At 38.5% G+C, this 14,065-nt stretch overlaps 1 protein-coding gene across 1 annotated transcript in view; it reads right to left on the bottom strand.

Annotated features, from left to right (window-relative positions):
* The window catches only part of KCNH8 (potassium voltage-gated channel subfamily H member 8), a 451,930-nt gene that overhangs the window by 304,856 nt on the left and 133,009 nt on the right, over positions 1-14,065 (bottom strand). Inside the window, exon 2 of the mRNA XM_002716200.5 lies at positions 7,052-7,285. Within this exon, the coding sequence (XP_002716246.1) occupies positions 7,052-7,285 (234 nt within the window). The remainder of the gene's footprint in view (positions 1-7,051; positions 7,286-14,065) is intronic.

Below are 14,065 nucleotides of genomic sequence, written 5' to 3'. Positions count from 1 at the left end.
GTTAAAGCACAAGAATCTTGGAGTCAAGCAAGAATATTTATACATCCTGCTTTCTTTGTTTATAGCCTTGTACAAGTGACATAACTCCTAATCCAGTTACTTTATATTGATTTTTTCTCCCATAAAAGATTTGTTGGAATCTAATCCCCAGTACTTAAATGTGACCTTACTGCAGAGTGTCTTTATAGAGATAATCAAGTTAAAAGGAGGCTACTTGAGTAGAAACTAATCCAATATGATTATACTTAGAAAATCTGGACACAGACATTCACAGAGTGGCGGTGGGGGACAGAGAGAGCAAGCACCATGAAGGCAAAGATGAGGTGAGTCTTCTGTGAGCCATGCAATGACAGAGATTTCTATCAGGTTACCAGAAATGAGATGAGAGTCATGGAACGGATTCTTCTAACAGTCCTCAGAAGCAGCTAATCCAGCTGAGAAGTGAGCCTTAGACTTCTAGCATGCAAAACTAGCAGGCAACTAATTTCAATTGTAGAAGTCCCTCAGTTCATATTTCATAATGATAGTCCTAACAAATTAACACCAACATAATAATATTTTGCAAAATTAACAATATCTTTTTAATTCTCTCCTTGAAATTTTGTTCTCTAGAAATCTTTCTACACCTATAGACCAAATTATTCTACCCAGAAAGGGGAAGGGATAGCATTTGGCACACTTAATAAGAAAATGGGTTGGGAAGATAAGCTTTCTGCAAGAAAAGTTGGAGCTAATAGAACCAGTCCTGGGGGTCTTCCCTGATACATTGAAGACACACTTCACTGTTGATAAAGTTTAACCAAGAAGTTAGAGTTACAAAGAAAATAATTATGACATAATAGCCCAGCCTGTCCATTCTCGTATTGAAGGATTATGAGAAAAAAAATAAGAGAAGCCAGAAATAACCTCACTTCCATGGGGTTTCCTTGATCTGAAACATGATGAAACTACACTGAATAGTTTTGTGGAAGCATTGAAAGGAAAAAGCACCTTTCTTCTCCATTTGGAATTCTTTTTTTTATTTACTTACTTTTTAAATTTTTAAAATTTATTTGACAGATAGACAGTGAGAGACAGAGAGAAAGGTCTTCCTTCCGTTGGTTCACCCCCCCAAAATGGCAGCTATAGCCAGCACGCTGCACCGATCCAAAGCCAGGAGCCAGGTGCTTCCTCCTGGTCTCCCATGGGGTGCAGGGCCCAAGGACTTGGGCCATCCTCCACTGCCTTCCCGGGCCACAGCGGAAGCTGGACTGGAAGAGGAGCAACCAGGACTAGAACCTGGCATCCATATGGGATCTCTCACTTAATCAACCAAGTGAGCCATGATGCCGGCCCCTGGAATTCTTGATAGAAGTTGCTTGTCAGACTATGTCTCTGCCAATGTAGAAGCAGCTTCCTACTTTAAGGAAATTTGACAACATAAAGAGGTATTAGAATTAATTTACTTGAATACTCTATGCTTCTAAGTATGAGGAATATATACAGTCACTGATTAGTCTTTCAGGGCAAAAAATGGCAGGCAGTGATTGCTTTGATGATTGGTATAGTTAAGGAGGAGGCAAGTTTTAAGAAGTACCTATAGTTACCGCAAGAAATTAAGTCAAAGAAACAGCACCATTAGCCAAAAAACTCAGGTAGGGGAAGCATCAAACAGGCCAGGAATACATCAGTGGGCAAACAGGTAGTTGGGAGAGGCCTTGTGAAACTGTGTTATGAGTTCAGACAAGGTTCCACTGTGTAATGCTTAGCACTCTGCACTCTGAGTTCAGATAAATCCTCTCACATCCCAGTCACACAAATGACAATTTAAGGAGAAAAAAATGAGAGGAAGGAGATTCTCAGAGAATGGGCCAAATACCTAAAGAAATTATAGATCAACTAAAGAGATTTTTTTAGGGGCTGGCATTGTGGCATAGTGGTAAAGCTGTCACATGCAACAACAGCATCCAATTTGGGCACTGGGTCGTGTCTAGCCTGTTCCACTTCAGATCCAGCTCCCTGCAAATGGCCTGGTAAAAGCAGCAGAGGATGGCCCAAGTGTTTGGGCCCCCGCATACACATGGGAGAACTGGATGAAGCTCCTGGCTCCTGGCTTTGGCCTGGCTCAGCCCTGGCTACTGTATCCATCTGGGTCATGAACCTGTGGATAGAAGATTCTCATTTTCTCTCTCTCTCTTACTCTCTCTCTCTCTCAATCTCTCTCTCTCTCTCGTCTGACTTTCTAAAAAATAAATAAATCATTAAAGATGTTATTTAAAATACTACATGAAATTCAACAATGGTAGAAAATTCTTGGTTTTTGAAACATCCCCAATACTTTCACAATATTGATATAATTGAAAGAGCAAAATCAAAAATCTTCAAAACAGAAAATGTATCTCCATAAATCTTAGAATACAGCATAATAGGAAAAACCATGTAAGCAACTAAACTCTTGTATGAACAGTGACTGTGCAGGAAAAGGGGACTTATCATATCCCTAGGAGCTTGGGACCTTATAAATCATCAACAAGACCTACTCCTCAAAGAACAAACTCTTTTGTAGTGAAAGATCTCATAGATACACCAAGAAGCAAAACTGGAAGGGAATTTCACACTCCTCAATTTGAAAATAACTCTAAAAGGGACTACAGAAAAGTAAAAAATGAAAATTCAAAAGGAATTCTGTCATGAAAGGATACAACTCAAGTTTTAAGGCAAACATCTGGAAACAGAACCATACTTAAAATTAGGAAGATCAGGGGAAAGTAAGGAAATGTTTCAAATACTAACGAGAGAGAGGCCCACATGAAGATAAAGAAACCTATCTCAGGAAATAACAAAGATACAGCTGTACAGAGAAGTTATTTTTAAAAAGCACTCTTTCAGTAATGGCAAGAGTGTTAGGGCTATAGAGAAATAAGAAGTTTTCAAATGAACTTCAGTTACCTTGTTCTCTAAACAAATTCAGACAGGAAATGGAAAAAGAAAAAAAATTAAAATTAAAATAAAGTGATACATAGAGAACAAATAAAGAAGGTCCAACATACATACAATAGGTGATCATAAAGACTAAAACCAAACAGTGGAATGGAAGAGTAATCATATTTAAATTCAAGAAAACTTCCCAAAATAAGAATTTAAAGCTAAATTCTAAAGGCACTTGATGTGCAGGGAAAGATTTGTCCCAAAATGTTCTATACCAAGCATATAAATAAATAATGATCTGTGGGCCAAATTTAACACACTCCTATTTTTGTAAATAAAGATTTACTGGAAGACAGCCACCACTGGGCAAAAGCATTTAGTTGCTTCCACACAATACTGATATGTGTGTAAGGTGCCAATGTATGTGTATAACTCTATTTTTCTATTTGTTGCACAAAGGAAACCAGAATATCACAGGGAGAAGGTAGTCCGCACTCTTCTCCCAAATCTTTTTGTGGGTTCATTTTGGCTCAACAACTCTATATTTTGAAATGAGAACTGACAGAGAAGGTTGTGCTGTGTGCATTATCCTGTTCAAGAGAGAACAGCTCGAGTGGACAGAGAATAAGATATTTCTAAAGATGAGGCAAGTATTCAATCACTGAAGTATGAATATCTTTAAGGTTGAGTAAAGAGGTGGGGCTGGTGCTGTGGTGCAGTGAGTTAACGCCCTGGCCTGGAGCGCCAGCATACCATATGGGCACTGATTCAAGACCCAGCTGTTCTACTTCTAATCCAGCTCTCTACTATGGCCTGGGAAAGCAGTAGAGGATGGCCCAAGTCCTTCGGCCCCTGCACCCATGTGGGAGACATGGAAGAAGCTCCTGGCTCCTGGCTTCGGATCAGCGCAGCTCCAGCCATAGCAGCCAATTGGGGAGTGAACCAGCGGAGGGAAGACCTCTCTCTCTCTCTCTCTCTCTCTCTCTCTTTCTCTCTCTCTCTTTCTCTGCCCCTCCTTTCTCTGCGTAACTCTGACTTTCAAATAAATAAATAAATCTTTAAAAAAACTAAAGAGTAAAGGAGGGTAAAACTCAAGACTTAAATCAAGGGTATTGACTGTGATTCTTCTAGGGAGGCAATGCCAGTGGAGCCGTTTTATTTTCAGCAGGCACACTTGCCATTCTGATCAGAGTATTTTTCTTTATGCTAAGTCCCATTAGGTGTCCTAAACTTTTAGTGTACTTCACTCCTCATAAGCAGCCTTGAGTTAGGTTCTTGGAATTAAAGCACTAGGAAGGAATGGAAAGGTCAGCCTTTTTCACATCACTTTTTCCATAAGAAGAAAAATAGCAACATTAAGGAGTTAGTAGGCGAAGGAGCTAATCACAGAATATCTAAAGCTATTTGTTCCAGATGAGAGACAGATATCCACTTTGTAAAGCATATTAACAGAAATAATCCATTGGAGAGAAGGAGGACCCTTTAAGTCTTGTGCACTTGTTTAAAAAAAATCAGAAATCCAGACATTCTATCCTGTAAAATATCCATCAGCCCCTCCCCGAATAATCAAGTTCAATTCCCTTCGGCAAGTATTTACAAAGAAACCACCATCTTACAACACTGCTAAAGGTTCAAGGCTCCAGGAACTGGGAATGTGGAGATAAATAACCCAGAACCTGTATCTTCAAGGTCTCCCAACTGTGTGTAGAGACAGATAGCCATTCATAGAAATAGCTATAACGATGCATGACTATTGTAGGACAAAGGACAATTTTCAGTCATTTGCAACTGGATCAATTACTTATATTCTGAGTATCAGCCAATTCCCCATGGTGACTGGCCCAAAGCGGCTGGTGCTCTTAGTGGTTTCCATCCAGGTATGTCTGAGGCTTAGGCATCTTATGAATGCCTGAAATGCTGCTGGGTGTTGATCTCCATACGTCCTACCTGTTGAGCCTCCAGAGTCCCCATTCTTTCTTTGTCACATCTAGATTCTCCACTGCGGCCCGGCCCTTTCTCATTGGTTCCACATTTGGATGCTTTAAAGAAGCTTCACAAGGAAGACACTGAAATACATATGGAGGTACATCCCCAAGGACTCATCGAAGAAGGAAGATCCTGCAGTCAGCAGACATCTCAGACAAAGGATATTTGTCCCCTTTGTTTCCCCACTGCAGGTTTTTATCACCCCCTGCCAGTCTGCACCCTCAGCAATATCCTCCCTTTTATCTCAAGCCCTCTTTGCAACCATTATCTCACAATTACGTAGACCTGAACCGGAGCTCTTTTATTTTATCATCTATATGAATAGACCCCATATAATGACACTGGAAAGAACAATGGTCTGAACTCTGCTCCCGGAGCCAAAGAGCTGCGGTATCCTGTTCTCCAATATCCATGACTGCCCAATCTCCAGTACCCACAAGAGCAGGGAATGTCCTCCAAGGACAAGCAATTTACAAAAGGGGATGTGACTTCCTATGTAGGCTCCTTCTTCTCTATCTGACATTGGCCAAAGTATTCAGAGTAAGATACAAATTACAGACCCAAAACCTCAACAGTGACAAGATTGAGAAATCTAGAGATACAGTGCTGCTTGAATACTCTTCCATAGAAAACACCCTCATGATAGTGAGCCAAACAAGACAGCAATGTATTTGGTTCTGACTGAGGATGGAAAGTGGATCTGCAACAACATCCAGGCTCCTTCTATCTCCTCCCTCTGTGCTACACTATGCTGTTCTGCTTTGCCTGAGAGCTGAATCCGGCTGTGCAGCCTTTTCTCAACTTTCTGCCCCATGGGTATTAGTTTGCTTGGGCTGCCATAACAAAACACTACAGACTGAGTTACAACATATTTATTTTTTTCACAGTTCTTGAGGCTAGAAGTCTTATGCTGACATGTCTGGTTTCTGCTGGGGCCTCTCTTCTTGGTTCATTGATCACTACCTTCTTTATGTGGTCTTTCCTCTTTTGGTGCCAGTTCCTCAAGATTAAGGGCCCCACACGTTTGATCTCAATTAGCTTTAATGACCTCCTTAAAGGACCTATTTCAAAATGCAATCTCAATGAGGGTTCTGGCTTCAATGTATGAATTTTGGCAGGACACAATTCTATTCACAACATTATGGGAAATAGGAAGAAGAGAAATTAGAGAGTAACTATTCCACTTTCATAGCTTTTACCTAGAAGTTGCATAAATCATTCCTTCTCATACATCATTGGCCTGAAACATAGTCACATCCATGATCTAACTACTAAAGAAGCCTGGGAGAGTTAATTATTCTCTAACTCAGTGACCAAGCATCCAGCTAAAACTCAGCAGGTTATGCTAGCAAGAGGAAAGGCAAAGCTATGAGAGAAAAAGGGGGAATTCTAGATACTAGGAAAATAGTGGTTCTAAAGTTTGATTTAGCATTTCTCTCATATACTGCTTCTGAGATTATTTCTGTCTTTTCCTACACAGGATCCAAGCACCACAGGTACTCTGCATGTTTCAAAACATTTAGAGCAGAGAGATAAAACTGCATCTACACATCATAAAAAAAAAAAATCTTAGTATTTCTTCAGGGTCAGTTTTGAGTACAGGTAAATTTACTCCACCCTGTGAGATCATGTGTCTCTTGTTTTGTCTTTAGAATGTAACAGAATAGTGAGAAAGGCTCTGTATCCAGGGAACAGGAAAAAGAAATGGATATGCTGATGTCCTTTAAATTAACTTCCTTTTCTGGCAGAGGACACTAACATTACTGCCTTTAATGGCTGCAATCGAGATGTGGTCCTTAAAGGCATCAACATTTCTAAAAATTTATATAAAAGATCATGTGTTAATATATTAGCAACTATTACATACAATATATATTTTAAGAGTGAATGTAATATAATAGTAATACACTTTTAACATATATTGACTCTGGATATTGGCAAAGAATAGTTATAATTCTAAGGCTAAATTCCCAGGAGATTTAGATGGCTAATGGCTGAAACAAGGCCATCATCCAAGTCATTTGTGGAACTTCTATAACAGACTGTATTTATATGAAATGCCATTAAACATTAATGGAAATTATGGAGCAATTACTGAGTTGAAAGAAGGTGACTTCTCACAACTCTCCAAGGAGTAGCAAAAAAAAACCCAACTCACCGTTCTTCTTATAGAATATAATTTCTCCTTTGAATTCTGATTTTTCCTCCAGTGACTTTTCTATTTGAAGCATCAGTTGTTCATTGGTTTCAACTCCAAATAAGAACTTGCAGCTGCAACTCTTCTGCATGACTTCAGTTCGGGCAAATCCAGCAAGCTCACAGAAGCCATCAGAACAGTAGACAATGGGGAAACCTTTAGCCACCTGAGCATTGGCAAGGATGAAGTTGCTATCTGTAGAAAAACAAGGAGAAGCTATTCAGCAAAGTAAAGTTCTTACTGAAGTCAGCACTTTGTATCAGATTAAAGCATATGTGTTTAGGTTACAAGGTCTAACATGGATATTCTGATGTTCTGCAGAAGAAAAGAGATACACTCCAAAACCTAAACTGGCATGGGTGTGAACAGTAAGGATCAAGCTCTGACCTTGGCTTGCATTTTGAAAAACACACTGTCACTGAAACAGAGTATTCACTGGACAGCTTTGAGGTCCTTGCAATCTACTTGGCAGTAAAAGGATGATGCTTTTGACCAAAACTTCTGGTTTCTAACTCAAATCTGCTACAAAATACATAGGTGAACTTGAAGTTACTGTTTCCTCATATTTTCTTTCCCTAAAAGCAGATCCTGTGCCTAGAATTTGAGTGTAAGTAGTTTATTGGGGAAAAATTTCAGAAAGTACACATGTAGGGAATTGAGAAAATTAAAGGAGGAAAGGTAATAGGGTGAGTTTACTGCAGTGGCAATGCGACCTTGTCACTGCTGATCTAAGAAGTGAGTATGAGAATGCAACTCAACATGGCCATGAAAGAGAAAGAATACAGAACTATTTATCCACCAATTTCCATATCCCATTAGGAAAGGTCACTCAGGGTGGCAATATTTTGGCATTTCTGACCTACCCACTTGGGCTAACCACGCTCTGAAGATATCATTCAGCCTGCAACATTCCAGAAGACGATGTTATGTAAAGAAATCCTCTGCACATGATTTCAAGGTGATATTGGCAGGTATGCTACAAGAATAATGTTACTTACTTTATAGATGTGATGTAGAGGTGAATAAGACAATACTGTGCTTAGCAAAGTATATGGCATATATAAGTATTCAAAATTATTATTAAGAATCTTATTCACAGCTTGATGGTTGTTATTAATAAATAAGAATTAGAACACAATTAAAATAATAGATAATTATTGAATGTTTATGAATAACTCCTTGGGGACATTCAAGGAAACCTTCTGCAGGATAATTTGTTTCTTCCTGATATTACTTTGAATGGTATAGAAGACATTTATGTGAAAAAAAATGCAGGAATGAGATGTATTTTAAGATAAGGCATTTGTAATCTTGTGGATGAGTGAGTTTTAGGTACAGTATTATTTAGATATTATTATTAAATTACTCATTCATTCACAAACAACACAAATGTAGGAACCTATCAGCATACCCAAAGTGTTAGGGGTGTGGATTTAAGGATAAAAATAGAAAGAACAACAACATAGGCTGATAAACAAAAAAGAAAATCAAGTTCAATGTAGTATGCTACTAAAGGAGCTATTTGTATGAAATACACGTAAATAGATAAAACCAGGTATAATGCTATCATTTGATGTGATTTTGCTCCTGAATTCATGCAGGACTTTAAATTCTAAAGTCATAAGTTTTTGGTCTCAAGAAGGTAGAAACTTAATCCAATTATGGCATTTAGGAGGCAGGCCTAGTGGAAGATCCTTAGATCTTTGGGAACACGCCCTCAGAAAGTAGTTCTCAATGTGACCTCTTGAGTTCTTACAAGAGGGTTATTATAAAAGCCTAAGTTGGAAGTTTCTCTCTCTCTCTCTCTCTAACTCTATCTATCGATCTTCCCAGCTCACCACGTGTTTCATCCTCTGAATGAACTCCACCACTGCCATACATCAGCCTCACAGAGGCCAAACCAATGGAACTGTCCAATCTTCTACTTGTACCTTTGAAACTGTGAGCTAAATAAACTTTGTGTCTGTAAATTCAGCTGCTTCAGGTATTTCATTGTAGTAATGAAAAGGCAGCCGATGCATTCACCAACTATGAAATGTTTATGTCTACCTAAAAATAAACAGAAGAACTGATAACTGCCTTTGGAGAGAAGCAACATGGGCAGAGGTGAGAGGGACACCTATTTTTACTAAATACCCAACTGTGAGCCCTCACAGTTTTATGCTATATGCTTTATATATTGCCAACTCAAAAACCAGTCAGTCTGAAACACGTTTGCAACAGGAAACAGCCAGCAAGAGAGCACTGAAAAACCTATCATATGGGTTTTCCTGTCTCCTTTTAAACTTCTGTTGTTTGTTTCCAAACATAGTCTACTGTCAGCTGGCAGAAACAAATTCATTCTATGCAGCCCTGCGCCAATCAGCTCCTAACCCCGGAGTAATAATCATAGTGCCAATATGTACTTCCTGCCTCATTGAGCTGAGCCTTCTAGCCTCTCAGTAACTCTCTCCTTCTGAAGGCCAGAGCCAAAGGCCTACACTTGGAAACATCAAGTGTACGCTGATTTGAAACCATGGGAGTGAATTGAATAACCTCAGATTAATAGCTAATTTTTTCACACTTTGCATAATCATTTATTGACTGTGTGTTACATGTTAGACTTTGGCCCAGGTACATGTGAAAAAGTTTATTAGATGTGGTCCCTATCCTTAAAGTTCCCATAGTAGTGAAGCTGTGGGGATTTCTGGCTAGGCTCAGATGGGGCCAGCCTCCTGCTGGGGCTGTGATCTCAACTTCAACAAATTGTACAATTTTAGGTCATATAGAATGTATCATTCCCTAACATTTTTAAATTATGGCTGAAAGATTGCTTTGAAAATATAATTATGTAGTATTGCCAAAGTACTCAAATATCGTGAAAGAATTTCAATGTGCTCCAGAAGCCATTCTTTTTTAGTCAGACATGGACATGTTTATTGATGTTGTATCATATGACAGTGTGAAAATCCATGATATGGTAGACCATGGGAGGTGATACGGTGTTTAAAGGAGGGCAAGGAGAGGTCACCATCTCTAAGGTATAATTTAGTTAGAAGTTTGCATGAATGTAAATGACACTAAAATGCAGCTGACAAGTACCACACCAGTACTACACAGATGGTGAGTACCAATGAGTACCATCGGAGTTGAGAGATTAAACACCCTAGGCCTTGGAAATAGTTAGCTTGGAGTAAGACAGAAGCAGATGAAGATGGCTAATGAAAGTCCTGGAATATTAGGAGTGGATGCCCAGAAGGAGTAAGTCCAGAGGATCAATGGGGAAACAAGAACTAGACATAGATAAATCTCACATGTTGTCCCAAAGTCCAATTTTCTCACTACTTATAAGTAGCTACAGCTTTCTATTCATATTGTCTGGTACACCTTTTCCTTTCTACTTTCAGACCTTGTAGGAATTATGTTCTAGTTGTGTTTTAAACATGGTGTACATGTAAATAAACCACAATATGGAAAAGCATTCAACTTAAGATTAATATAGTCACTTTTATTATTACTACTATATTACACTGTTTTATTTTTACCAACTTAATTTGTGCTTTCTCATCACTTCATTTTTTTTATTTTACATTTTCTCCTTTTGACAAAATAGGAAACATGCCTACCATAGAAAAATGATTGCATAATAATCCTTTAAAACAACAGTAAACACTTGAAGATTATTTATCCAGTGAAAACCATGGTATGCATCATTTCTTTCTTTTCTCAAAGAAAAAACTCATAAATTGAAGTTTTATAATAATCACTCATTTATATAGTTTTTTAAAACCCTTATATCTCTTCATACAACATATTGCCTTTATTCCTGATATTTAAGGGCATATAATGGTATTTCATTCTGCATATTTCATAATGACTTACTTCTTTTAATTTCCTTAGTATCTCTATGATTAGTTATGGACATAGAGAAAACAGTCCTTCAGAGCTAAAGTTTCTGGGGGGAAAATGCTGAAGGATTTGCCACATTGCCTGATCTGTGTTTTCAATTAAGGATTACAGCTTGTTTGAGGTAGTTAATTCTTCCTGCAAATACACTGAAGAAAACAAAACTAAAAAAAAAAAAAACTAGCAACACATCTTTGGCCTTTTCTGTTTATACTTAGCACTTGTCCTCGATATGTTAATTGCATTTCAATTCCGAAGAGAATTTAGTGCCAGTCTGTGCTTCAAAAAGCTTAGTGTATGAATTACGTGAATGGCCATTCTGTTTGCGAACCCAGCCATCTACTTGGGAACATATGCTATTCTGAATACTAGTCCTGGGAGCCCCAAAGAAGAACCAAGACATTTACTTTGGAATTATGTAAAACAAAGCTATTGCCATAATGATTAGGAACTCATCATGGGTATATCACTATCCCTACATATGCCAAGCATATTTAACCTTTTAAGGAATCAATTATGCATATGTAATATGCATCTAAATGCCACATAGCTTTGCTCTGTTTGTTTCTAGGTCATGCTTTTGTGTATATTCAGTTTGAAATTGACAGTAAACAGTAAGCTCTAAATGTATTTACATATCAGGCAGTTGACTATTTCTCTTAATGCTTCCTTAGGAAAAAGCTATCAAGGATTAGTGGAGATCCAAGTCATCTGGTGTGACCTCCAGATCCAGAGCCCCACTTTCCCATTCAAATGGAGATGTGCACTTCTTTCTGGATTTTCCAAGCACAAAAGGAATAAGGGTGTGAATGGAGATGAACAGAGAGAAACAGAAGAGAAAGGGAGAGAGCAGAGGGCAAACACTGATCCACTGTTAAGGCCTTGCATCTTTTGTACTTGGCCTCACTTTTCAGATGAGAACCTAAAATCTGAAGAATGATAGTTTCTTGTCCAAGATCCAAAGCTAGAGAGTGACAATAATTCTATGTGACATACTATCTCACTAAAATTATATATTCTTCCCATGAAGAAGTGACTTGCTCTCTAATATCAGAAAAAAGAGTATAGTTTATAGAAAAATATTTTTTACCTACTGAGGTCTTCAAAGAGCCCAAAGCCACAGATTCTTCCCTAAGAGATCATTTATTACAAGTTCCCTGATGACATCTTCCAATCTTCTAAACAAGTCCAGATCTCTCAGCAACCTTTAAGGCACTTCCTCATTTCCTCCAGAAAGGCAATTATTTCAAAAATAAGTCAGCAACTTCCTCTGTTCCAAGACATTTTTGTGTTGTTGGTCCACTCCAGAGTCTCACAAGAGGCAGAGAAATGCAGCTGCTATTCAAATCATCTGGTTTCCAATCTCCTCATGAACATTTAACAGGTATTTCAGCACTTCGAAAACTTTCTCACTAAAATATCCTATTGGTTAAGGCCAGTAAATACATACTCCAAGAGGACAGAGCCATAGAAAAGCAGCCTCACATTGTTTTAAAAATCTCATGTTGGGCCCAGCATTGTGGTGCAGTAGGTAAAGCCAATGCCTGTGACACTGGCATCCCATTAGGCACTGCTTCGTGTCCCAGCTGCTCCACTTCCTATCCAGCTCCTGATAACGGCCTAAGAAAGCAACAGAAGGTGGGCCAAGTACTTGCACCCCCGCACCCACGTGGGAGACCAGATGAAGCTCTTGGGTCCTGGCTTCTGTTTGACATAGCCATGGCCATTGTGGGCATTTGGGGAGTGAACCAGCAAAAGGAACATCTCTCTCTCTCTCTCTCTTTCTCTTTCTCTTTCTCTCTGTCTCTTTTCTCTCCACCTCTGTCTCTCCCTGTAACTCTTTCAAGTAAACATATCTTTAAAAACCAACCTCGTAACCTCATGCTTAATTTAAGAATTTTGCATTCCACTCTTCAATGTGCCAGTATTCATGCTGGTTTTAATCTTCTTGATTTTGTTTTAATGTGCTCCTGACAAACTTTTTAGTCAACTGAAACTTCATAAAGACGTGCTACTTGTTTTCTACAACTTTGTCGAAAGTGTTAAGTACACTACCAAATAACCTCAATGCAAGAATCATAAATCTAGGGAGAATAGTGCATGCTCTCGCAGAATGGGTAGAAACAACCATCTCAGCAACAGCAAATGTCCACATGGCTGGCCCCTAGAACCATTCAAACCCATGGAGTCATTGATAGACTTGACAACACAGAGAAAAATGCACATTCTTGGCTTTCTCCATCAATCATGCAGAAATTGAGATGTGGATGATGCAAATCTTTATTTCTCAAGAGTGCCCTTGATATTAGTTCTCCTTTAAAACCAAACTTTCTGTTGCGTAGCAAGGAGTCCTAATAACATAACCTGCCAACAAGGATAATGAGCAATTTGAAGTCCTCTAGCCCTCATTTTCCTACAGAGAGCAAGAAATAATCACAAGTGTCTAACCTTATTTTATGAGTTGCCCCCATGCTTTTGGAATCAGCTTGCATACAGGCTCAACAAAAACAACATCTGATATTAAGCACTTTCATCTTCGGAGTCTATTCTATTCAGGAAATAGAATACTGATGTCTGTGACTTTAAAATATTTAAGTGATCACTGTACTTTATATTGATTTCAGGGAGCTTAATTATATCATTTTCAAGTATGATGGCATCTTTATTAGATTAATGATGCCAGCTGCAAACTAAAGTTCTTAGTGTGCCCTCTGCCAAAATTTAGGAGGCTGCTTGGACTTGAGGACTTTTTATACCTATTTAAAAAGGCAGATGAAAAGTTTGTAAAGAGGAATTCATAATCCTTGTAATTTATGAATCATTAAATGTCATGTTTCTTCCTTCATTTGTGGTTTGATTTTGAAAGTGCTACTACATTTTCACTTCAATGAGTGGAAGAAAACTTAAACAAAATCAGAGTTCTAACTCTACCAGCAGCTCAAAATTGGAACTAAAATGATGGTAGAAAACCATAAATTGTAGTTGTGTATGAGAACATCTTGTCCCCTCCCATCCCATAAGCAAAGAAACAGAGACAAAGTGATTCAAAGCCTTTCCACTGGGAGCATGTCTCTGGTACAGCAATATCAG

This window comes from Oryctolagus cuniculus, chromosome 4, assembly GCF_964237555.1.
Source record: "Oryctolagus cuniculus chromosome 4, mOryCun1.1, whole genome shotgun sequence".
Taxonomy (NCBI): Eukaryota; Metazoa; Chordata; class Mammalia; order Lagomorpha; family Leporidae; genus Oryctolagus; species Oryctolagus cuniculus.
This window is presented reverse-complemented; position numbering and strand designations above follow the sequence as displayed.